General features: G+C 37.2%; 4 protein-coding genes across 10 annotated transcripts in view; all 4 read right to left on the bottom strand.

The window, feature by feature from the left end:
• Nucleotides 1-7,682, bottom strand: part of LOC111434101 (histidinol dehydrogenase, chloroplastic-like) — a 10,661-nt gene extending 2,979 nt beyond the window's left edge. For all 4 annotated transcript variants that reach the window (XM_023071404.1, XM_023071403.1, XM_023071402.1 and 1 more), the window contains exons 1-13: nt 7,554-7,682; nt 7,259-7,391; nt 3,965-4,086; nt 3,834-3,886; nt 3,655-3,727; nt 3,389-3,490; nt 3,205-3,306; nt 2,668-2,739; nt 2,474-2,536; nt 2,309-2,350; nt 1,804-1,863; nt 752-862; nt 289-459 (exon numbers count right to left, since the gene is read on the bottom strand). In XM_023071404.1, the coding sequence (XP_022927172.1) occupies nt 289-459; nt 752-862; nt 1,804-1,863; nt 2,309-2,350; nt 2,474-2,536; nt 2,668-2,739; nt 3,205-3,306; nt 3,389-3,490; nt 3,655-3,727; nt 3,834-3,886; nt 3,965-4,086; nt 7,259-7,385 (1,098 nt within the window). In that variant the 5' untranslated portion in view covers nt 7,386-7,391; nt 7,554-7,682. The remainder of the gene's footprint in view (nt 1-288; nt 460-751; nt 863-1,803; nt 1,864-2,308; nt 2,351-2,473; nt 2,537-2,667; nt 2,740-3,204; nt 3,307-3,388; nt 3,491-3,654; nt 3,728-3,833; nt 3,887-3,964; nt 4,087-7,258; nt 7,392-7,553) is intronic.
• Nucleotides 7,683-8,343: 661 nt separating this feature from the next.
• LOC111434012 lies at nt 8,344-12,140 on the bottom strand. Its single transcript, XM_023071310.1, has 5 exons — nt 11,761-12,140; nt 10,528-10,740; nt 10,278-10,426; nt 10,141-10,209; nt 8,344-10,034 (listed from the first exon to the last, which is right to left on the bottom strand). The coding sequence occupies exons 1-5, from the start codon at nt 11,974-11,976 to the stop codon at nt 8,480-8,482; spliced, it is 2,202 nt and encodes a 733-aa protein (XP_022927078.1). The 5' UTR covers nt 11,977-12,140; the 3' UTR covers nt 8,344-8,479.
• Nucleotides 12,141-12,949: 809 nt separating this feature from the next.
• On the bottom strand, nt 12,950-21,129 carry LOC111434192 (small RNA 2'-O-methyltransferase-like). 2 transcript variants are annotated; one of them, XM_023071565.1, is made up of 12 exons: nt 20,885-21,129; nt 20,445-20,612; nt 19,971-20,040; nt 19,611-19,881; nt 18,093-18,182; nt 17,350-17,807; nt 17,018-17,263; nt 15,866-16,812; nt 14,876-15,027; nt 14,687-14,803; nt 13,678-13,815; nt 12,950-13,570 (listed from the first exon to the last, which is right to left on the bottom strand). In XM_023071565.1, the coding sequence occupies exons 4-12, from the start codon at nt 19,869-19,871 to the stop codon at nt 13,127-13,129; spliced, it is 2,853 nt and encodes a 950-aa protein (XP_022927333.1). In that variant the 5' UTR covers nt 19,872-19,881; nt 19,971-20,040; nt 20,445-20,612; nt 20,885-21,129; the 3' UTR covers nt 12,950-13,126. The 2 variants fall into 2 exon arrangements, with proteins under 2 accessions (XP_022927333.1, XP_022927334.1); XM_023071566.1 differs by having other exon boundaries at nt 20,445-20,622.
• A 1,156-nt stretch (nt 21,130-22,285) lies between these two features.
• The window catches only part of LOC111434338 (probable 3-hydroxyisobutyrate dehydrogenase, mitochondrial), an 8,749-nt gene continuing 8,144 nt past the window's right edge, over nt 22,286-22,890 (bottom strand). For all 3 annotated transcript variants that reach the window (XM_023071773.1, XM_023071774.1, XM_023071775.1), the window contains one exon: nt 22,286-22,672. In XM_023071773.1, the coding sequence (XP_022927541.1) occupies nt 22,585-22,672 (88 nt within the window). In that variant the 3' untranslated portion in view covers nt 22,286-22,584. The remainder of the gene's footprint in view (nt 22,673-22,890) is intronic.

A 22,890-nucleotide genomic window follows, 5' to 3' on the forward strand; every position in this document is an offset into this window, starting at 1 on the left:
AAAAAAAAAAAAAAAAAAAAAAAAAAAAAACAAGTCGAGGCTTTGTCCTTATACGGCTACAGATTTCCACGATATATTAATAGCAGTCAAAAGTAATGCTAAAAATCAACTTGATAACAATATGTTTTTGGCCACACCTTGACTGATTTATTTTTACTTGCTTAAAATGAATTTGAATTTTCATAAATTTAAGTCATTTTAGTTTCCATGATTAACCAAAACCTCCAGTTTGCATTAGCATTTCCTTTATGCAGATACATCTCAAGCCATTTATCCAAGAGAACAAACCTCAACCATATCACGAGCAAACACAGTAAAACTATGGCTCAGGGCTTTTGAAGCAAACTCTCCCCTTGGAAGACTTTTACATTGTTTACTGAGTTCTTCTTCAATAGCTTTAAGATCCACACCATCACCAGCAATTACAAGAACTACCTGACTGTCAGGGCCATGCTCCGCCTGCATAGTATCAGCTGAGATGTTAGGTGTAGATAATCGTCAACCAAATACAGAAAGAAACGAATGTGACAGAAATCACTGAGTTATGCAAAAATATCTCAACCATAACCAGGGATGATATAAAAGGGACCTAACTAACTCATCAATTGCATGCAACACGAGAATAAGAAAAGTTTCTTTCACATAAACCGTTGTCCAGATGTGAAGTACAATATAGAAGGATTTTGCTCCTATCCTATATAACCACAGAAATTTAACAACAATTAAGGAATGTCGTCGCTATGGAAATCACCTGGGAAAGCAGATCTGCTGCTATATGAACTGGGCTGGCATATCTATCAGCAATAACCAGAACTTCTGAAGGGCCCGCAGGCATGTCAATTGAGATCATCGCTTCACTATTCTGTCAAATGAGATTTTACCTTTTCATTTTTTTTTCAAGTCAAGTCAAATCTAAAATAATAATTTCAGTGCAGAAGCCAATATTATTATATTCCATCTTAATTCGAATTGCCTTAAAATATTTGTCTCATACTTGGATCCAAAAAGCTTCCTTTTAACTCTGTTGTTAAAATCATTCTATTTTAATGTATGTGCATGTACTTTATTTTACCTATACATGCACTTCGCTATATGTTCCAAAAGAAAATCAGTAATTCCGTGACTTGATATGAATATGACCAGGGGTGTAGTGTGTACATGATATGATTCACTAGGGGTGTCAATAGGGTGGAGCCTGGACGGAGAATGCTTCCTCATCCCCGTCCACGCTCCTCAAATTGTTGCCTGTCCCTACAATGTGGGGGATTAGGGCAGGATTCCTATAAAATTTCTCCATTTTATTGATTGTTGCCCTTTTTATTTTCTTTTTTCAGGTCAAATATTTTATTCCCAGTCTAGTTTTGGACTTTGGTTGTTTGGCCTTTTATTTACTTTTTTTTATCGGTGGGGTGGGGAGGGAGGGAGGGAGGGATATATATCTATATCTATATATATACACACACACATGGTATTATTTCAGGAGATAGGATCGAGATCGGGTAAAAGGATGGGAGAACGCATTCCCAATCCCCATCCCCATAATTAAAAATGGAAAAGAATTTCTCATCTTTGCTAAAAAATAGGATATCCAGCCGCACTTGAGGCAGGTCCCCATGGGCTCGGTCTCATGGGAAATTTTGACCTCTAGCTTTGACCATAATTGCATGAAAAGGATCAAATAAGGGAAACCTCCATTTTGAATGTTAATTCCCATGAATAAGAAACTACAATATTAGCAGATGTTTTTCACATCTCCCATACAAGTAAATTTCAAGACACAGAAACTGAAAAAAAAAATCATACTTGAAGAATCATTTTGGCGGCTGTTACATATTGATTACCAGGGCCAAAAATTTTCTCCACCTGTAACCAAAGAAGTAATCAACTCCAAAGGAAGCTCGATCAAAGTATATTGTCATAAAATGTATGCATATCTACTGCATATTAACATATAATTTGAATGCATGTTGACAAAAACATATCATAATTAATCAATAAAAAAATGGATTGATTAGCCAAATATAGTGCATTTCTTTTAATATGCATTACAATAAGACCACATCTACACAAGGAATTATTACCCCATGTTTCAAATTTTCAAGGTTTAAAGATCCTATTACTTGCTTGAAATTGTTGCAATCCATCCACAGAAGTTCTCGCACATTGATACATGATATTAGATATAGGATATTCACATTCAAGAATTACGGACAAAATTGACATCAATCTTCAGAAAGCTCTGAGAAACCTTCGAACACTACACAGTAAATAAACGTAAGAGTGACACAAAATCCAAAAAGGTATTTACCTTAGGGCAAGATTCTGTCCCCCAAGCCATAGCAGAGATAGCCTACAAATCAAAAAGGGTCCAGCAGTTGTGGAAATATTTGTTTTTGACAACTAATATCAACAAAACCGAACTCCATCTATCTATCCAGTGTACATCCATAAGTAGAAAAAGTTGTATACACACCTGAGCTCCTCCTGCCTTAAGAATGTGAGTCACACCAGCCTTCTTCGCACAATAGAGCACCTCCTAAAGAAATTGACATCAGTCAGTTCCTTTACATGTGATAATTTAAGAGAAATATGCCTCATGTGTTGCTAGTATGTGTTTTTTATCCCGAAAAAGGAAAAACTTGCAGCATGTAAGGGTAGAGCCGATACCTTGCATATGCTGCCATCCTGACTGGGAGGTGTTGCAAGAACAACAGTACCACAACGAGCAATCTGGGCAGGCTGATGCCAATAAAAAAAATGTCAAAGGATGCATCTGGTAACTCATACATTAAGGGCACATTTATTAATGAGGAATGAGTATGAAGATACATCAAAATGAAATATATGGAAACGAGAACAAGAATTTGTGTAATAATTGATATTGTTCATTGATACACTATATAAATCATGTTTAAACTAGTGTGGAGCCGAAAACAAAATGTGATGGAAAAAGGTCAAGAGATTCACGAATATGGGCGTAGCATTCCTTAACTTCAGGATAAATGGAGTGACTCTCAATTTTGGAGTGAAGCAAAAATTAGAAATCATTCCACATTTTATTAGAAGTTCAGTAATCAATGAAGATATGAATAATTGAAAATGAGCGTGATTCCCTAGTTCTCATTCCTATCAGGTAAACATGATAAAAAGTAGAACTGTACATGATCATCCTTAGCAACTTATTCTATGGTACTAGTGACTTACAATAGAGAGCATCAAAGCCGTTGAAGGTAGAACAGCAGTTCCCCCAGGAACATAGAGACCAACAGAAGCAATGCTTCTTGCCACACGTTTGCATTTAACCCCCTAAAATATTTGTGTAAGAAACTTATACATAGATTATAAGCTCGTATAGTTAATAAGATTACAAATTAAGATGCAAACTTACAGGCATATTTTCAACATTTTTCTCAGCCGATATCTGGGCAGCATGAAATGCATATATATTGTCATAAGCTATATCAAATGCTTCTTTGACAGCTGCATCAAGCTGTGTGAAAGCAAAAATTACAAATGCCAATTATCAATATGAAAAGATAAAACACAAAAAGTCCAGTTTAACTATTCAACTCCAAAAGAAAATAATAATCATAAATTCATTTCCCAGAGTAAATGCATAATATGTCAAATATGTGGAGGATTATTCAAGATTACCTCTGGCTCTGGCAGGTCAGAGACACCAACAACGATCTCGTTGAGTTCAACTTTGTCAAACTTTGAAGTATAGCTGCATAATATGAAAATTTAGCGAGAAGTTATGCTTACACATAAATTAAATGATTCAGTGAAATATAGTATAAATATGATGGGGGAAAAAACAAAGAACCACCTACTCTCTAACTGCAACATCACCTCTTTTTCGAACATCATCAACAATGGGCTGGACCTAAACATAGTTTTAAGATCAGACGTTTTAAACAGAAACTAGACTATAAAGTTATAGATAACTGTGAATAAAACTCACCACACCAAATATTGAAGAAAAATCGATACGAGGACGGGCCTTTAGACTAGTGACAGCATCCTGATTAAGTTCAGATAACTTGTAAGACTTCATTGAACACTTCATGTCTTTGCCCAAAATTCCTGATAGATGCAAAATACCATATAGAGTGAACAATAAAATGTTGCAAGCAGGAAGATATGAAGAAATTTTTTTATACCAAGTCCATTAAACTACAATCAGAATTTGCTTTTGGTTAGCAAACTACAATCTCGAACAAAATAAATAAATAACAAAAGAAAACTATGCAACCTTCGATAATTTTCTCTAAAAATATAATGCTCGGAAAAGAAAACTATTTACTGCGCATCGCTCTTCTTAAGAAGTTAAATTCTAGACAATATTTGATATGAACCACGACCAAGGAATTTCCATACCTCAAGGTCCAATTACAAGGACGAGAGCCAAGAAGCTACAACAAACCTTATACAGTTATATTCAAGCTATGGTGAGCTCATCAAAGGAAATTCTAGAAGACGTTGGAGACCTCCCTTATATGTTATGCAAAGTTGAGCTTCAAGACAGAGATGAATTAAATGCACTTTAAGTTGCATTTAATGAACTCCGCTGAATTTATCAAATAGTCCAAGGATGACTAATAAGCACATTTTATTATTTGCATTATTTAATTATAGTTTAACTATTTGTTGTCATATTTAAGCTAGTTTTAAATATAGGAGTTAAAGTTATATTGTAACCCACATAGGTTACTATATTCCACCATTAATTAGCCATTTTAATATGGAGGTTATGGGTATTTCTCATTTACTAGCCCATTCAATTTGGGAGTTATGTATGACATAGGTTAAGGTTGTAAAGGCTATATAAAGCCTTCTTTTCTTTGATTAGACATCAGATTTTGGAATTAAGAATAGAAGTTCTATTTTAGCTTTGTTGAGAGCTAAACTTTCTTTGCAAATTCTTGGGTTTAGAACTTGCATGTAGAGTCATTCAAGTGGTATTGATCAAACCTCTTGTGGAGTGATTCGAATCACGAGTTTAGAAACGAGTTTTCTTTACTCTTGATCTTGATCATCAAGGTAATCCGTTCCATACTTTCCCTTGGGTTGATTTCCGTATCATTTTGGTATCAGAGCTTTAGGCTCAAGATCGGATATATGTTTCATTGCGCTTATCTCTTTTAATTCTCTTATTATTATTTTTTTCTCAGTTTGTGTAGAATGTTCATATTCTATCACAAAAATATATAACAAAAAAAAAATACATTTTTTTTTATGTTCTTTGAAGTGTTAGATCTGGATCTTTTCAACACTTTATTCTTCTTTAAGATCTTCTAAATCAATTTTGGTAAATTGATTAGATTTTGCCAATAAAAAAAATAAAATAAAATAAAACCATTGAAAGAAAGAAAGCATATTGATGTTAAATGTCTTTCTTTTTTCCTCTTGATTATTATATGTAACTCTCATATGTTACTACGTCTCAATTAGTCCTTAATCATTTTCTTTCTTTAATTCGTTTTTTTGTCGTTATTCGGATTGCTCCTTCAATACCCTTGTTTATGTGTTGAGTGTGCTGTCTATTCACTTTGAATTGCACTTAGCTCTATAACATAGCTTGTCTCACATCCCAATTTGTTTTTTTTGGAGTGTGATTTGTGTGTGCTCAATTGTGAGGGTGAGTTTGTGAGGGAGTGACACATTGATTCGAGTGTTGAATGCTAAACACGAGTGAACTACATTTACGAGTGAATACATGTGAGGGAGCGCTTGTGAGGTCTTTTTTTTTTTTTTTTTACCTTTCTTTTGTAGCATGGAAAATCCAGACGACAATACGAACATTACTGATGCACGATTGAGAGAAGCACAACAACGAACCATGGAAAGACTAATTCGAGGAATAGAAGAGTTGATTGATCGAATAGGAAGATTGGAGATTCAAAATCAAGCACGACAGAGGATTCCACAACCTACGCCCTCAACCGATACATATGAGGGCAACAATTCTGATCACCACGAGGATAATCCACATGCGGTTGGTCATGGCTTGATGCGAGGGAGAGACCATGGAAGAAGGTATCATAATTTACAACAACGAGTTCCTTATGATGATAGAATTGATCGTAACGTGGGGAGCATCAAATTAAAACTTCCCAAGTTTTATGGCAAAACCGATCCAGAGGAGTACCTTCAATGGGAGAAAACGGTGGAGTCGGTGTTCAACTGTCATAATTTTAGTGATGAAAAGAAGGTACTGTTATGCATTGCTCAATTCAAACAATATGCTCAAATTTGGTGGGATAAATTGATGTCAAGTAGGAGAAGAAATCTTGAAGCACCAATTGATTCATGGGTCGAGTTCAAAGAGTCCATGAGGAAGCGTTTTGTTCCACAATATTTTCAACGGGACATGGCGCAAAAGCTTCAAGCATTGAAACAAGGACGCAAATCTGTGGAGGATTATTACAAGGAGATGGATACATTGATGGATCGACTTGAACTCGATGAGGACATGGAGGCTCTCATGGCGCGGTTTTTTAATGGGTTAAACACAGAGATTGCAGACAAGACTGATTTACAGCCTTATTCTAATATTGAGGAGTTGTTGCATATTGCAATTAAGATCGAGAGGCAAATCCAACGAAGGTCTCAACGGTATTCTTCTAAAACTTTTCCCAATTCTACTACTACATGGAAAAAGGATAGTAAGAACATTGATTATAAGCATAGAAATCAAGAGATTAATGAGAAGCCTCGAGCTAAATTTGAGAAAGGGGAGAGTTCTAGAACAGGGAAAGAAAGAGTAGAAAAGTCTAATGTTCGAAATAGGGATTTAAAGTGTTGGAGATGTCAAGGGGTAGGACACTATAGTAGAGATTACCCAAATGCAAGAATTATGACCATCAAGGAAGGAGAAATTGTTACGGATGACGAGGCACATGACGACATAAATGAGGAAACTGATGAGAGCGAGGAGTTTAGTGAAGAGGACCCTACACATATATCTTTGGTTACTCGACGAGCTCTAAACACCCACATTAAGGAGGACGGTCTAGACCAAAGAGAGAACTTGTTTAGCATGACGACCATGGTATCCTCATCCCACGATCCAAAATTTAAGTAATATATCGAATTTGACAAACCAGCATCCTCAAAAGCCATTTTCAATTTGTTGTTCATAAAATGCAATAAATACGAACTTCTACAGCATTTGCTCTAAGCCTCATGAAGTAAGAATTCACCAAATTCACACACAAGGATTCGGAAAGCACAGACAAAAAATACAGAACCATACCTCCGGTAGAATAAGAAGTACGAAAAGAAGCAGCCTTCGGAACACTCAAAGTGCGTAACTTCCGCGTCCTACATTGTTGAACCAAGCAATTACATCTCCAATTCAAGCTTATAATCTGATTGTCCATAATCACCTTCAATCAGATTAATCAGAGTGTGGCTTTATAAATCAGTGAAATTCATCCAGAAAACATTTGAAATTCAATGGTCAATCTAAATTTCGAACACTGTAACCAGCGCTAACAAAAGTGAAAACGAAAAAAATAACTCAACCAAAGTATGATTTCAAGGATTACCACTGGAGATTCACTTTATCGGAGGGTGTGGCGGCGAGCACCGGCTGGAGGCAGCGGAGCCGACGACAATTGAAAAAGATTCTGTGCCCCAAAATGATTCGGTGCCGGTGAGAGAAGAAAGAGACTAATTTTTTTAAAAAAAAATTAAGAATAATTTTTATTTGAATTTTTATTTTTATAAAAGGATTTATTTAAGTACGGTATAATTTAAATTTTTCTTTTTTTTTTCCCAAAAATCTCGAAATCCTTTTTTAATAAAATAAATTGCTAGATTTTAATTCTTAACAAACAAACATATTCTCCTAGAAATATATAATTTAAATAATTTACACATAAATACTTTATTATATTTATTATAAAATTAAAGGTGGACTATATATACTCTTAACTGCGCCTATTTTATTCATAAATTTTAAAAAATTATAATTTTAAGCCTTAAATATTTTTAAAAAAAATTATAGAAAATTACAAATTTTTTTAATTCAAAATTTATTAAATACAGAGTTTGACCATTAAACATATCATTTAATTATAAAAAAACAGGCACCTATCAATTTGGTTGGTAGTATCACTTAAGGATGGATAGACTGTCCACCGAGTACCGCTACCCACATCTACTAAGAATGCTTGCATTAGCGGTTGAGGTGACAAGGGAGAAAATCGTAATCACACTCTCGAATATGCATGAAGTGACCGATTTTTTCTTGTGAGCTAATTCAGTAGAAAACCATATGGTTTAGGGATGATCGTTCTTATGCTCGTTCGAATGTTATGAAATGGACAAATAAAGTATAGGGTATAATTTGTATTGGTATAATAACAAGCATCCTTTACAAACTTCTTTACAATATATGGATATATGTGAGATATGGAAGAACATACAAAAAAAGGAACTGAAGAACAAAACATGTCTGTTTCTTAACGTTCTAGCTTAGCTCTTGATGCACTGTTATCTCTTGGAATATCTGCAATCTGTTTCTCCTTATCAAGTTCACATTCTCTCCATCCTCGGTTGTCAAATCTTTCTTTGGCAGCGGGGACGAGCGTCGGTTATCAGCTGACTCGAGCGTCGGCTGTTGGTCGAAGCACAAAGGCCGTCGTACTGCTGGATTTCTCGACGAAACGACGTCGCCCGAGTCTTCAGCTCCATCTTCAACATGATTGCTGCTTGGAGGACTGTGGTTCTTCTGGTGGAGTATGTTGGAATTTAGATTTTCATCATTGAACTTCAACTCCTCATTGTCACTGCTGCTTCCCCAATCGTTAAAGCAGTTGACTCGAGCTCGTTCGCTTGAGGACGTTTCTTCTGTATCGTCTTCCTTCTCGTTGTCACCGTCGTCCTCTTCTTCCTCTTCTTCGACCATATCTGCCCAACTCTTCTTCCCACCAACTGCTGATGAATTGGGTTTGTGTTCTTTCTGTATCTTCATCGAGTCGTATGGCATTGCACGTTCTTCGTACTCGACGTCTTCATCACTCACTGCTCTTGAAAGTTCAGATCTTCCAAAGCTTGAACATGTCAATGCTTGAGTATTTTCAGTGCTTGTGTGAGGCTCAAATGAAAGTTTTCTAGTAGAACTACTGCAGAGCAAACTTCTGAAGCATTCCGACGTCTTTTGCTGACGATCTCCTCCGTTTATTCCCCACGAACAACTCCTCGGTTGCGTGAACGGAACCTCTAGTTCAACTGCATCAGAAGCTGCAGACCTATACTTCGACATGTAATTCGAGGTCGGTCCGCTTCGTTCAGATTCAGAAGAAGCATCTACAGCAAAGCCATTGTCAAAACTTTGATCTGGATCAAACAAAACTTTCCTACTACTCGAACTGGTTCTTTTTCGCTGCCTCGTTTCGTTCAGTTGACATCGATTATTGAATTCCCATAAGGAATTCTTCGCTTGAGTGAATGGAACTTCAACGTTTCGTTTTGCTCGAGTCGGGGATGAATACAATGAGCAGCAATTCACACCCTCATCTACTAATCTCAATAAACCATCTTGGTCCCGGTCTCGGTTTCGGTTTCGGTTTTGGTTTCGGTTTTCCTTCATTTTGATGGAAATGCAGGAGCTACTTTTTCCTAGATTTTCACTAAAACAATCTTCACTCCATCGAAATGACTCGTTCTCATGTCGGTTCCAGTGATGATCGTCCCGACTATTTTCATTTACGTAGATCTCTTCGTCAACACGAGTCCACCTCGTGGATGCAGTGAGCTGAGGAACACAAGTCCCAGCTGTAACAGTTGCTGTACTATTACCTTCTTCCTGCTCTGATGAATTGAACAACTTCGATTCTTTTTCAGCTAACATATGAGATGCGCGTTCAAACGATTTGGCATACGACTCTTCCATGGCCGTGCCACCAGAAGAAGCTCGTATCGACTGAAGCATCGACTTCGCTTCCGATAGCCGATTCATAAGGATCAGACAGATAGCAAGATTGCATTGTTTGTTATTATCAGTCTCGAGACACAAAGCTTTCCTATAACCACAAAACTTACATTCTTAAGAACATATGAACTTATGATGCCTTGGTTGCTAAAGAACATGACAATGTCTAATACGAAACCGATACGAAACCGACTCACCGGTAATACTCTTCAGCGACGTCGACGTTGTCCTGCTGCAAGAAAGCCCAAGCCAAGTTTCCAAGAACTCTGAGTCGGAAAAGAGTCCGTGGTAAGACCGATATCGTATCAATTAAGAAAACAAATTCAATAGCTACCTTGATTTCTCTTGTTCAACAGTAATTTGCACTTTCTTCCCTTGAGATCTCGCGGCCTTCGTCTTCTTCCCTCCGAAAACCGTGCCGTCTTCGATCTGTTTCAGTTTGCATCGAAGCATATCGATCTCTTCTTCGATTCTTCCAGATCGCTGCAAGAAATGACAACTTCAAAGATCTGTTAGCATTGCTTCTTGAACAATGGTTTCAACAAATTTCATTCATCAAAACAAGAAAAGAAGATCTTACTGACCTTGTATAACTCAATCAAGACATTGTCAATGGACTCCTGAGAATCATAAGAGCAGAGATGGCGAAACGATCGTATCGCTTCGATCGCTTCATCGGAACGGTCGAGCTGCTTCATTACTACAGCCATGTCTTTTAGAGCACTGTCCACACGATCCCCAGCATTTATTGCAGCCCAAAACAAAGACACAGCCCTACTCGGATCTTTGTCTATCAACTTCAGAAGAAGAAATGCTAGAGATTTAGGTTTTCATCACTTCAAGATCACTGAAAATCAGTACTCAGAATTCATTCTAATCACTAATCATTTAGAAACTGATTGGTTCTTAATCGGTTCAATCAATCCACTCTTAGAAATAACGACTCTCCACAATGGTATGATATTGTCTACTTTGAGCATAAACTCTCGTGAATTTTCTTTGGACTTCCCCAAAAGGTCTCATACCAATGGAGAAATATTCCTTACTTGTAAACCCACGATGATTCCCTAAATTAGTCAATGTAGGACTCGCTCCCAACCATCCTCCCCTTGAACAAAGTTATTATAGAGCCTCTTCTCAGGCCTATGGAGCCCTCAAACAGCCTCTCCTTAATCGAGGCCCGACTTCTTCTCTCTATATAGCCTCCCCTAATGCCTATGGAGTCCTCGAACAACCTCCTCTTAATCGAGGCTCGATTCCTTCTCTCTATAGAGCCTCCCTTGAGGCCTATGGAGCCCTCGAACAGCCTCCTCTTAATCGAGACTCGATTACTTCTCTCTATAAAGCCTCCCCTAAGGCCTATGGAGCCCTTGAATAGCCCCCCTTAATCAAGGCTCGACCCCTTCTCTAGACTCCTCGAACAAAGTATACCCCTTGCTCAACACTTGAGTCACTTTTGACTTACTCCTTCGAGGCTCACAACTTCTTTGTTCGACATTTGAGTATTCAATTGACATGACTAAGTTAAGAGCACGACTCTAATACCATTTTAGGAATCACAACTCTCCACAATGGTATGAAAATTAGCCAACCCGAGACTCCCTCCCAACAATCCTCGGATGATCCACCTTCTTAAACTAACAACTAGTTTACAATTCATTTCTGATTAATTCTGTCTTAAAAACCCAACATTAATTGGGTACATCACCACAAAAAAGATACACAAGAACATCATGAAGCAAGCAAGAAAGAAATGGATCATAAAACAGAACCAACAATCTTCAATTCAAGAACCAGAACAGAATTCAGTAACCAACCTGAACTTGTTTGGCCTTAACATAAGGAGAGTCCCCGGCAGGAATTTTGTGAATGACATGAAAAAGATCAGATTTATTCGCGGAATTCGGAGACGATCTTTTCCTATCTAAGAACGGCGCCGTTTTCGGTGATCGGAACGGCCTCGATCTCCACGACGGAGGAGGGGTTGAAAATCCCCTGCCGGGGAAGTTGTTCTTGCCACTGTTCGTCCACATGGGTGTAAAACCCCTCACAATCTCAAGCCAATTTTCCTGAGGAAAAATAGCCAAGAAAAACAAATTTTATTTTGAGGATTTTTGTGTTTTACTTCTTGCGATCTTGCATGGGTTTCTTCTGGTTCGAATATGCACAGAGAGAAGTGATTTGAAACGGCGAGAAAGAAAACCGATGATGGTTCTGAAGAGCCATAAAAAGTAGCCGTTTTATATAATTACTAGCCGTTGAGAATTTTGATTACTGCACACGTGCGTTTCCTACGTGTGGGGATTCAGGTGACGTGTTTGTCAACAAAGGATCAATTCACGGCTTAGTAACTACAGAATTTTTTAAATAAAATACTAATTTATTTTATTTAAAATTAATGGTAAATATATTTTTAAATTTTTATTAAATTAGTGACACTTTTTACCCATTCAAAATATAAAATTTATTGGCATTTTTATTAATTTAGTCTTATAATTATAATTATAATTACAAATAAATATATATATATATATATGTATGTATATATGTATGTATTTTTTTTTCTTTTTCTTTTAAAAGTTTTTTTTATATTTTATTTTGAAATTTTAACCGTAAGTATAACTCTATATCTTGCCTATTTTATAAATTAAATAAACTTTTTTAAAAAATAATTTAGATATTTATGTGAATTTTAATTTATATCTAATTGTTTTAAAAAAAATTAATGGATTAAATTACAAATTTATCCTTTGTGTCCGTTTAGTCCTTAAACTACGAAAAATAAAATTTAATATTAAAATTTGAAATTTATGTCTGTTTGATCCTCGAACCCACAAATGAAAATTTTACGGATAGAGAAATCGAAGAACTTCGACCACACTCGAAGAACTTCTACCACATTTCAATGTTCCCATCTCCCCATTCTCGAGTTCGAACTACCTTATAAAACCCCCCAAAAAAGATATCTACAATGGAAAAATTCAATATGATGAGCTCAAGAACAGCTATACAATCCAAAAGATATATATATATATTAGAGATTGATGATTGTTGTTGGTGTACTTTTTTCTAAGTATATGATGTGTATAACTACTACCTGTGATTTGGAAAGATGATCAAAATTCAAAAAGCTTCAAGCGATAAAAACTCAGGAATCTATTCAAAGTTTCATCGAGTAGTTCTTCATTTGCTGCTGCTATTCCACTCCCATATAACCTGGTACTCATGAGCTGATTCTGCTGCATCGTTCGTTGGATATTCATGTCGAGTTTCGGATTTTCTTCTGAAGATTGCAATTTGGGAAGCATAACCAGGCTCCAGGTGACCTGATCCGCCAACGCCACTGAATTCTACAGAGTAGTTGTGTCGTGTGGCCAAATCTCTTGCCCAGTGATTGAACTGTTCTCGAGTCCACTCGAACTTGTGATCGTGGTTGCGAAACTTGCAAGGTTGTAACTGGGTTTTGTCGTCTGAATCCCCCCCTTCTTGGCTTGAAAGATTTGAACCTTGGAGTATCACGTTGTACTCGTAGTTCGGAGTTGAAACGACGAGAAGTTTGGGGCAGAATGAACTCAGCACCAAATTGCCGAACCGATATGCTTGATCTTCTTCCATATGCTCAATTACCTGCAGTATACCAATAGTTTTAGCAATCCGAGTCCCACATTGGCTTATTTTAGAGCGAGCGAGCGAGCGCCAACTTAGCATATGAAAGTGTGATGATTGGAGAGTACCTCTAAGCAAGTGGCAATGTCAAAATCACACAATTGTGGATCAAAATCTGTAATGGATCCATAGTAAAGAACTGCAGATTTGATGGCAGTACGAGGTAGGTGACTATTTGGTTCTGTACTCAGTTTTGAATGAAGTATCTGCAAAGAAAATAAATAGCATATACTAAAACAACAAAACTTGTAATAGAGCTGATACGAACAGATACTACACGTGATCTTAGCCAAAAGGTCGGGAAAGGTAGAAAACTTGTAATAAAGCTGATACGAACAGATACTACACATGATCATAACAAAAAGGTCGGGAAAGGTAAAAAAAAACTTGTAATAAAGCTGATACGAACATATACTACACGTAATCTTAGCCAAAAGGTCGGGAAAAGTAGAAAACTTGTAATAAAACTAAACTTGTAAACGCTCTCTCGATGTGAGATCTCATATCAATTGGGGAGGAGAACGAAGCATTCTTTATAAGGGTATGAAAACCTCTCCCTAGCAGACGCATTTTAAAAATCTTGAGGGGAAGCCCGAAAGGAAAAGCCCAAAGAGGATAATGTCTGTTAGCGGTGGGCTTGGGCTGTTACAAATGGTATCAAAGCCAGTCACCGGGCGATGTGCCAGTGAGGAGGCTGAACCTCAAAGGGGGGTGGACACGAGGTGGTGTGCCAACAAGTACGCTGGTCCCCAAAGGGGGTGGATTGGGGGATCCCACATCAATTAGAAGGGAACGAATGTCTGCAAGGACGTTGGGCCCTGAAGGGGGGTGAATTGTGAGATCCCACATCGGTTGGAGAGGAGAACGAACGAAGCATTCTTTATAAGGGTGTGGAAACCTCTCCCTAGTAGACACGTTTTAAAAATCTTGAGGAGAAGTCCAAAAAGAACAATAACTGTTAACGGCGGGCTTGGGCTGTCACACTCTAGACACACACACACACATGACGATATAAGATTCTCCAGAAAAGTAAAAAAAAGTCAAGTGAAGAACAACGCAACCATTAAAAATCCAGACCTTCGCCGCACGGCTAAGACTTTTTTGTGAGATATCGACACCAACAATTTTCTGTAACGATGTGTGGTAATTTAGTAAAGAATCCAACAGACTCCCCGAGCCACATCCAAAGTCGACCTGAGATGAGATGAGATCAAAAGACGATTTTCATCTATATACTAAATCAGAAGGTGAGAAGTTTGTATATACCAATGTAGAAGCATGTGATTCTTTGATATATTTCACAGCAAATTCCACCCGTTGCTTTGATAGTGGAGGACTGAAAAAAGCTTGCTCCATCCTGTCTTCCAGAGGTTGGGTAACACGCAACAAACTACAAGAGTAGTCCAAGCAGCATTCTTCTGCAAGGTAATAAAAAACAGAATATTTAAGCCTACCTCATATGATATATGTGCGACGGTAACGGCCTAAGCCCACCACTAATAAATATTGTTCGTTTTGACCCTCAATGAATGTTTCTTTCCCCTCTCCAACCGATGTGGGATCTCACAATCCACCTCTTTGAGGGCCTTGCGTCCTCGTTGGCACACCGCTCAGTGACTAGCTTTGATACCATTTGTAATAGTCTAAACTCACCGCTAACAGATATTGTCCGCTTTGGCCCGTTACGTATCGCTGTCAGCCTCACGGCTTTAAAATGCGTATGCTAGGGAGAGGTTTCCATACCCTCGTAAAGAATGTTTTGTTCCTCTCTCCAACCAATATGGGATCTTACAATTCACCCCCTTGAGGGCCTAGTATTCTCGCTGGCACACCGTTCGGTGACTGGCTTTAATACCATTTATAACAGCCTAAACCCACCACTAACAGATATTATCCACTTTGGCCCGTTACGTATCGCCATCAACCTCATGGTTTTAAAATGCGTCTGCTAGGAAGAGGTTTCCACACCCTCATAAGGAATGTTTCGTTCCCCACTCCAACCAATGAGGGATCTCACAATGACATTAGATTCAAAACAGTTGTGCCATAAGATGTATCATAAACGTCTCGATTATAACAGTTTAAACTACAAAACAATCAGTCAAGACAAAAAGATTTTCTTCTCAGTTCTTCAAGACAGTAAGCCATTTATCAACATGTTCATTCTCAAATTATAATATTTTAATGCATAAAAAATTCTAAGGTCTTAAAATCATTAAACACTGACTTTTGAAAACCAAGGAAAAGAGAACTAACTTGAATCTAACAAGTGAAGTATCCTTGCGGAGTCGAGAGTTGAAGCTAAAATAAAGTCTCTAGGGGGCAATTCTGCAGAAAAATAAGCAGACTGACCAACAGACATCTGCTGAACAATTGCTTCAAGACAAGGAATAACACATCCAAAGCCGATCTCGAACTCGAACTCATCATTATTCTCAATAGTTTCCGTAACTTCCACGCCATCAACCTTGAGGGCTACATTATAACTGATGCATACTAATGATCCATTAGATGGACTAATACCTGAATCTGAACCTCGAATGTTCGGAAAACTGTCTCCACAGCCCACATAGTTACACGGCAATTTCACGCCATTTGATTTATGTGATATTTCTCCTTCAACTTTACTGTTCAAACCAGAATGCACAGATCTGCAGGAAGCTAGTTCTTCGAAGAATCTTTCGGGATTAAATCGAATGGCAAGTGCCTCAGCATAAGAGGTCAATCTCTCCAAAGAAACATGTAAATCCTTGAAATATGCATCCAGCCACAAAAGAACTCTCAAAGAAACATTCTGGATTGAATCGAACTGCTTCTTGAACGTGTCTATTGGCGAGCATTCCAAAATCAGTTCCTGACTTTTGGAATAGATTCTTACTTCACTTCTGAAGGTATCTTCGGATTCTACACGTTGTCCTTCATTTCCAACAATTGTGCCTCTATTTGCATGATCTTGCTCAACTGCCGCTGAATCTACTACCTGTAAGTTCTGTTTATCAGATGACTTGGAAGATGCTATAACACTTACAGCAGAAATGATAGGTTCAGATAATCTTTGCTGACGACAGAATGTACAAAGGACGTCCCTTGGGAAGGCGCCCCTCCAGTTTGCTTTTGTGGTGAATGTTGAAGGCAACTGTGCTGTAAGCATTGCTTCTCTGGACAACTTATAAATACCACTCGGCGTCTTATTAATAAGCATCCTGTAGATGAATATCTTGTTATACTATGTGCCAACAAGCAGATTTTTCTCAGCAACTGAACAAAAACATTTATCCACAGTTTGAGGTGTCTATGCTGAACACGTGTGTGTGTGCGTGTGGGCGAGTGCAAGCGAGAGAAAAGCAACAAAAAAGAGATTTATTAGATGATTCGATCGAAAATAAAAAAACAGAAACCAGAGGAGACCTGTAATATGATTGCAAGCCAATGTTCTCATGAAAAAGTTCTTTACTCTTCCATGTGTACCCAATGTTTGCTAAAATTGCATCCCCATATATATCTTGACCAGATAAATAAGTTGCTCTAGCATTCAATGGTTCTTCAAAGTGAAGAGCTTCTTTGAAATCTAAAAGATCGGACGCTAGATCAGATAGAAACGTTACAGACGCCGCAAAGTACAACCTTGTTTCGGAGGACACTCTACCAACAGGCCTAATGAAAAGAAAAAGAAAGATAATGAATTAGTATTCATAGAGACATTTATATGAAGAAGAAACCGGGCACCTAATACCACCAACCTTGAGATGAAAACCTTGGCTGCGTCGCATAAGCCAAGTTCCTTGGCAATAAGATCCAGGTAATACCGAGTTGGAGAAAGATCGAGGATTATACTTTCTACAGGCTTGTCAAGCAAATGTGGAATGCGTACGACTTCAATCAAAGATCTTTCAGAGGAAAGAGAAGACTCGGTAACTGTTGATGTCATAACTTCGGAAGGGTACGGATTTTTCCTTCGAATTGAAAGTTGCCCTTTAGGAACATAAAGAGATTCAGATAATTTTGCAGCTGCCCTCAAGATACATGGGATAACCAAGTATGGATTCGACTCCACCCAAGGATCAATCCATTTAGACAAATTACACATCCTTGCATCGTAAGCGAAAATAACGGAGATAGGAACTAAACAATAAAGGTCTCCTTCTCTCAGCGTGGCATCTCTAAAGTGGCCACTGAGTGGGTGAAGAGCTGAAAGGAACTGTAACAATTCGAGAGTAGACAGACAAAGATCAACAGAAGAATATTTTGAAGAGATGGCATGAGGAATCACTTTAAATATCGTGTTTTTTCAAAATGAAACCGGCACAATATGCGTATGCGTAAATTTAAACCAAGATGGAGAGACAAACTAAGATTATAATTCACACCGATACACTTAGCTTGAAGGACAATTAAGTGATCCAGTTTTGTGTGTAAAAAAACTCTTAATGACTAGCTACAGAAGAACCTCTCTAACCCGTACGTAAGTGTGCAAATTACTAACCTCGTTGGAAAATAAATAGTTGATCCGAGCAACTAATTCGTCCCAGGATTCTTCTGCAGTTGGATCATTTGTTCTTGTATGGATGCCCAGCTGTAAGCAAAGGAATAAACAATACATCAAGAAACCTTGATGGAATGAAAGTGTCCAATCTTCACATAAAATGTAACACTAAGTACAAAAGTTGATAGATAGACCTGTACAATGTTAATCACGTGTAGAACCCGATATAATGAACTGAAGTATTTATACCTGTTGCAAGTCGGTAAATCTAACAAGATTTATTGACAACTACTTCCCTTTAATACGGGAGCACACAAATATTCTTTGATACTCCCAAGCTGAGTAATAGATATCATTCATTCTCCGCTTGAATACTAACTCATGAATTACACAAATATTTCTGAACTTAAGGCTAATCCTTCTCAAGTTGAGTAATAGATATCATTCATTCTCAACTTGTATACTAGCTCATGAAATAACTCAAGCACATCCCTCGGTTGAAGCCGTGAGAGCACATAACTCATGCATATTATCCCCTTGGAGCACTTTTACAAGTGTTGTTTGTCTCTCTCGTGCTCACTTCTCTTGAAGCATTTCCACGGGCGTTGCTCGCCTCTCTCATGCTCACTTCTCAGGTGGACTCATAATTTGCAATAGTAGGTTTTTCGTAGCAGCTTTTCATAGCGACTTTACAAGTCGCTATGCTCTAATACCATGTTGCAAGTCTAAATTAGACGGTTGTTTTTCTTAGTTCAGAGAATTACATCCTTCAACACTCCCCCTCAAGATATCCTTCGACACTCCCCCTCAAGCTGAGTAATAGATATTATTCATTCTCATCCTGGATACTAACTCATGAATTACACAAACATCTCCTAACTTAAAAGCTAATCCTTCAACCATACGTTCTTTTGTTTATTAGATAAAGCTTAAGTAAGAAGCAGAGTCATGCTAAACATGATGCTCATCCTTCTTTCTATCGAAACATAGTGCTCATATGGAGAAAACTGGTTCAAACATGAAAATATTCAATTAATTTGGGGGAAAGGAACGTGGTTGATCCATATTGTGAATATGAATAAGAATTCATGTTAATAAGGTGCTCGCCTTGCTTAAAGGCAATGGCACTAGATGGCACTAAATGATGCACCATGGCAGGCGCCAAGTTGAAGACACTTGCCATGGATACCTTCACGGTGCTTGAGGCCCTACCTTGTCACACCTCTCGCCGTAGGCAAGCACTTGGGCTCACCTCAACAACACTAATAAGAATATAGATATCTTGATGAGTTCACACGCAATGAATATAATTCATTGAAAGCAAGAACACAAATGCCTACACATCAAGACAGAGATAATGAGATTTATCATTTCATGTCTCCTAAAATGAGAGTACCAGGCCAGACAAAACCATTTTTCCCCTACTTTATTAATAAAAATGAATGAAAACACAAATGACGGCCAGTGAATTTAACAGAACATTACACTGAAAACTGTGAAAAATGTAAATAACCAGACCTTTTCAATGGCGATTTCTGCAGCAGATTGTTCGGCATCTCTCTTTCTTTTAAACGTCCCTGACACAACAGAAATGTCTGGAAGCTCCAAATTGCAGCGAAAACTACAAGCCCCCTTCTGAGCAATGGCCAATCCGGGGCACCCATTTGGAGGTGGCTCGTGTACTTCCTCTATTTTGTAACAAGCCTTGCTTCCATACTTTTGGTGAATAACAGCTTTAGGTGTAAGCGTTGGTTTCCTCGAGGCTCCTCCAGTTTCCATCAGTGACAAACTGCCCATCATTATATAAGTAAATTTATAATAAACAGTCAGGTGAAGTGACTATGTCCATTTCACAAGAATTTAAACGGGTTATCGTACTTCCTTCTTTCTTCTTCACCACAGATGAAATGTGGAACAAGAAACGATCATCGGTTAAAACGTGAAAACACTGCAAGAAAGATAGATTAACACAGGTTATTCATAACCTCCAATCAGAAGTAATCGGAAACGACATTGGTTAATGGATTTGTAGCCAACATAATTTCTACTTTGTTTGGTTCTAAAGCATCAACAAGTCTGGTCGAGTCGGATACCCTACAAACAAATACAGTATTATAACCGTTCTAGCAAATCACTATGACAACCCAATTAAACATCATTATAATACACATATGCACTAAAATATCGAAATAGTTGTAAAGGGAAGAAAATCTCAAACAAAATCGAATTCAATTGATAAGATTTCAATTAAATTCAGCCCTCTCCGAGCAAAGATTCGGAATCATTTGCACATAAACAGCCACAATTGTGCTGAAACCATTTAATCTGCAGTAGAAAAGGCTAATCAAGTACCTCGAGCAAGAGCCTCCTGGCGGCTTCTCTGACAGGCTGCTTGGCATCGCCCAGCCGCTCAACGACGGCAGGGACAAGGGCATTGACATGCAGCAAGAGATGCTCGCCGGAGAGCACCCGGGTAAGCCCTAAAGTTCTTATCCTTGAGAAGATGGAGGCGGCAATCAACTGCAGCGAACTGCAATTTGTTATTACAGTAACACCAAGAAAGCAAACCACTGCAAGAAATTTAATGGGTCTTCGTTTCTGAACTTTGATCATGAAAACTAGAAACAAGAATCAGCAATATGAACAGCAAAAGAAAAATGCAATTAAATGGGTTTTCAAACAATCCCGAAAGAGCAAAAAGAGAAGGCGAATAACAACGTAATACTCCAAAACCCATTAGAAATCAGAAGCAAAACACCTAAAAAGAGAGCAGCAGAGAAGAAAAAACTCACTTGGTCTGAGAGAAAGGAGGAATGGAAGAAGAACAAGCAAAAGCCAGAGATACCCAGATGATCAGAAGCGAAAACAAAGGGCCACAACGGACTCTGCTCAGGCAGTACGTGTGTACGAATGGAAGAGGTCTGTTTGTGGAGGCGTGAAGCTTTGTGAGTAAGGAACGAATTGATTTGAAGTCATGTATATTTGGAAGAATTCTCTGTCATGTGCGTTGGTGTGTGTTTGCAGCTATGGGAATTACATGCCCTTGTACTTCCTACAATTTTTTCTTTTTTTTCCTCCAAGTTATAAATATAGTATCTTAAATATTGACGTGTTGATTAAATTAATAAATGATAATTATATTCCATCGTTGTAAATAATAAATTGTGCAAAAAAAAAATAATAAATTAAATTTATTGGATACGTGTTTAAATAGCCGAAGCTACTTTTTCATTGCATAAATGACACAACGAATCGAAACTACCAAATTTAAAGGAATAAAACGATTTGATAGTTGAGTAAAACAAATCACTCAAGACGTGTCATAATGTTTTTGTTTCTCGGATTTATGTTTTTCAAAATTTAATTTTTATTTTTTAAATTAATGGGTTCAATAACTATTTGATATTTTATTTGAAATCATATTGGAAAATAGAATTTCTCTGACTTTGTTGAAATTGCAAGGATGATACATCAATTATGTCTTGAAATTGTTGAAATTGTTTGTATTCTAAATCGATATGATATTAATTTTCAACTTAATTATATTAAAATAACATAAATACATGTTGGTCTCATTTTTAATTTAGTTATTTTAAAATAAATGAAATTTATTTATATTTTATCAAATTTAAATCATAAAAACTTCCTAAGTTTCTGTTCTAACTAATTTTTTAATGAAGTATTTTTTACTTATTTGACGAATGACACCTAACAAAATTTATGAAAATTTTACAAAAAAAAAGAAAAAAGAAAAAGCATAGTAGGTTTTATAATGATTGTTCCTTTTGTGTAAACATAAAATCCCAAAACTTAATGAAACAATTTGAAAAATATTTGCAACAAACATAGTTCAAACTACTTTATAAAATGTTAAACTTTAAGAAAAAAAAAATATCCACAAAGACATGGTAAATGAATCACGAACATGGTTGGAGCAGCTGTGTTACACAAAATCGATAAAAAATATTGATATGCAATTCAAAAACAAATTATCAGGACACAAAATTGAAGATTAAAAAAAAGTAATAATAACCAAAACATAGCTAAACTCGACCCTGCACTTCAAACGTGAGCTTAAAAATCTCCGGGATTTCTAATTCAAGCCAATTAACTCCAAAACTCGAAGGTCCTTGATTTCGAACCAGTGCCTTTCGTCTAAAAATGGTGAAAAAAAAAGGGTTGAGACTTGAGAATTAAACAATAGTCTCTCATCCATTTATCAGAAATACTGCATTGTGTTTTATTGTGTTATAGTTTATCCTGTCCATTGGCCGTTTTCAAATGTTTACCTTCCCACTTCGATTTATCCTCTTTCTATGAAAAAACTAAAATTCAGAAGAATATTGCATTAAAACCCCAAAAGAACTACATAATTTATTCTTCCCTTTTATTTCCGGGTTCGTGTTACTTCTACAAGTACCATGGTTCATTTCATCAAGAGTAGTGGATGATTGTACTCAATGGACACAACTTGAATGTGACACAAATCAGGTTATAACTCGTTGTCACCGGAGTAAAAATGACGAAACACACAAGAGAAGTCCTTGTTTTCATATCCATCCTCGCATAGCTTTTTGTATCTGACAAATGAAGAGTTTAAACGTAATAACATTCACATGGGATCAAGATTGTAGAAGAAAGCAAGATTAAAAAAAAAAAAAAAAAAAAAAAAAAAAAGGTTACCCATTTATGAAAGTTGGAATGTTAGTGTAATAATTTTTGTTGTTAAAGGTGGTTTAGGCAATTTGCACTAAAAAGGAGAGAATAAAATAAGTTCTTCCCCCCCCCCCCCCCCCCC

This window comes from Cucurbita moschata, unplaced genomic scaffold (assembly GCF_002738365.1).
Source record: "Cucurbita moschata cultivar Rifu unplaced genomic scaffold, Cmos_1.0 Cmo_Scf00044, whole genome shotgun sequence".
Lineage (NCBI taxonomy): Eukaryota > Viridiplantae > Streptophyta > Magnoliopsida > Cucurbitales > Cucurbitaceae > Cucurbita > Cucurbita moschata.

What these genes read in the sequence shown, in the direction of transcription:
- LOC111434192 (XM_023071565.1), bottom strand. Translation starts at nt 19,871, where the DNA reads ATGGAAACTGGAGGAGCCTCGAGGAAACCAACGCTTACACCTAAAGCT. An exon ending in AATCACATGCTTCTACATTG is followed by an intron (nt 14,804 to 14,875) that starts GTATATACAAAC and finishes ATCTCATCTCAG; the next exon opens with GTCGACTTTGGATGTGGCTC. An exon ending in ACATTGCCACTTGCTTAGAG is followed by an intron (nt 13,571 to 13,677) that starts GTACTCTCCAAT and finishes GGTATACTGCAG; the next exon opens with GTAATTGAGCATATGGAAGA.
- LOC111434012 (XM_023071310.1), bottom strand. Translation starts at nt 11,976, where the DNA reads ATGTGGACGAACAGTGGCAAGAACAACTTCCCCGGCAGGGGATTTTCA. An exon ending in TTAAGGCCAAACAAGTTCAG is followed by an intron (nt 10,741 to 11,760) that starts GTTGGTTACTGA and finishes CTTCTTCTGAAG; the next exon opens with TTGATAGACAAAGATCCGAG. An exon ending in TCTTGATTGAGTTATACAAG is followed by an intron (nt 10,427 to 10,527) that starts GTCAGTAAGATC and finishes CATTTCTTGCAG; the next exon opens with CGATCTGGAAGAATCGAAGA.